Source organism: Frankliniella occidentalis, unplaced genomic scaffold (assembly GCF_000697945.3).
Source record: "Frankliniella occidentalis isolate FOCC.00 unplaced genomic scaffold, Focc_3.1 Scaffold351, whole genome shotgun sequence".
Lineage (NCBI taxonomy): Eukaryota > Metazoa > Arthropoda > Insecta > Thysanoptera > Thripidae > Frankliniella > Frankliniella occidentalis.
Window position 1 is genome coordinate 33,747 of NW_026267474.1, and position 1,714 is coordinate 35,460.

Here is a 1,714-nt window from a genome sequence, read left to right on the forward strand (position 1 = left end):
ACAAAACAAGCATTTTTGTAGGATCTCCTCAACAGTAACTCGTGCTATTCGATCTCTACGGACTAGAATTGAGTCCGTTTGGCTCTATCTCTCACCGTTCGAGCGATGGTGGTGGATTTTCGATAAAAAAAAAATACCCAGAAAATGACCACGCTGTACATAAAGACGTACAAGAAGGCCTCAAATCAAATCGAAAAAATTACAGGGGAAGGAAGCACCGTCCAAAACAGCACATTCTAAATCTAAAGCAGTCCTTGAAATTGCAGTATCTTTAATAGTTTCAGAGCTAGAGGCCGATATACAAACTGAAAAGTGCGGTTGTTAATTTTTTGATTCATTTTCAAAGCAGATTGGTAGAGTGTACTCACGCTGTGCTGTCGCACCGTTACAGTCTTTTCTCATGTGCAAGGAGCTAATCTTAAGGGACGCAGACCCTCCCCGAAAACCTATCTTTGTTTGAAACATGCATAGTGACTTATAGGTCGGCCCATGGGCCCGACAAAACGCCGCTGGCAGGCAAAGCACGCCTGGTCCCTGTCGAACGGACTGAGGCAGGCAACTTCGTTTGGTGGAGGGGCGGGCCTGCTTGTTCTATATAATTTAATTTTACTTCTTACTTCCGGCCTCCCGAGTGAACAACTGAAGTACCCTATTCTGACTGGGCATTATAATTTTGTGCACTCAGAATTTTCCACCGACCGCCCAGGAGCTCCCGACTCGAGAAGTTACATTTCGGGCGGCTCTTAATGCCACAACGCTTAGTCTGTGGCCTCGCGGATACCCTGGTCGCGCCGTGTCCGTACCGTCAGTTGGTGTGTCGGGCAGGAACCTAGGACAACTTAGAGTGAGGCCTCTAGTCTGGTTCAGTGACCCGATCGTTGTGTTCCGAAAGGGTACGTATAACTCGTAATAAGTTTTCGTCCGATCTCTGAAGTAAAAACATGTGCAGCTTCACTGTGAGAAAAACAACGGAAAAAAAACGGACAACGGAGGTAATGATTTTCCAAAACGTGTCCGCACCCTAAATTTCATTTCACGGTCAAACCTGCCTATTGGTCATTTTTGTGGCCATTGAATTTTTGTTTCCTACCCTTCGATCCAATCAAAGATATCAAAAGCAAACCGTCAGAATATCGTAAGTTTTAATTTATAAAAATTGATATTGTTGAACTTTTTTTACCCCCCCAAAATAATTATATTAATAAGTTCCTTTTTAAAAAAATAGATAATGGAAAGGGACCATAGAGGAAGTTGCAAACCAAGTATGGTGACAATTTTTGCTATGAGAGTAGCGGAATTTTTCTAAATTCTTCTTATATCTTTTATCTTTGATACTAAGGCATGAAATGATGTGCATACCATATGGCTGCCTAAAATATAGCAAGACTTATTGCACAGCAGAATGGCTACGTGTTTTGTGTGAATAGTTGCAGGTCCGACAATAGTGAAAAGGGACTAATTACATTTACTTCATGTGTGGTAGTATCACCAAGCTGCGATCGTTACTTCTGCTTAGCCGTATTTGAGCCGGTCTGTGCCACCTTTAGAGGACTTCTTAGAACATTCGGCAATGACTGCGAACTGCGAAGATACATCTGCGCGAGCGGAGAAGGTAAGCGTAGTCGGGAAAGGAATGGCTGACACAAAAAAACATAGCCTCATACATTTAAGGCCACTTCCTGTTGTGTGGGGGCGGCGAGTGCAACATGATCAC

General features: G+C 43.3%; 1 protein-coding gene across 1 annotated transcript in view; it reads left to right on the top strand.

Annotated features, from left to right (window-relative positions):
* Positions 1-1,714, top strand: part of LOC113213210 (uncharacterized) — a 28,921-nt gene that overhangs the window by 22,270 nt on the left and 4,937 nt on the right. The window contains exons 4-5 of the mRNA XM_052274205.1: positions 686-893; positions 1,484-1,612. Coding sequence (XP_052130165.1) covers positions 686-893; positions 1,484-1,612 — 337 coding nt within the window. The remainder of the gene's footprint in view (positions 1-685; positions 894-1,483; positions 1,613-1,714) is intronic.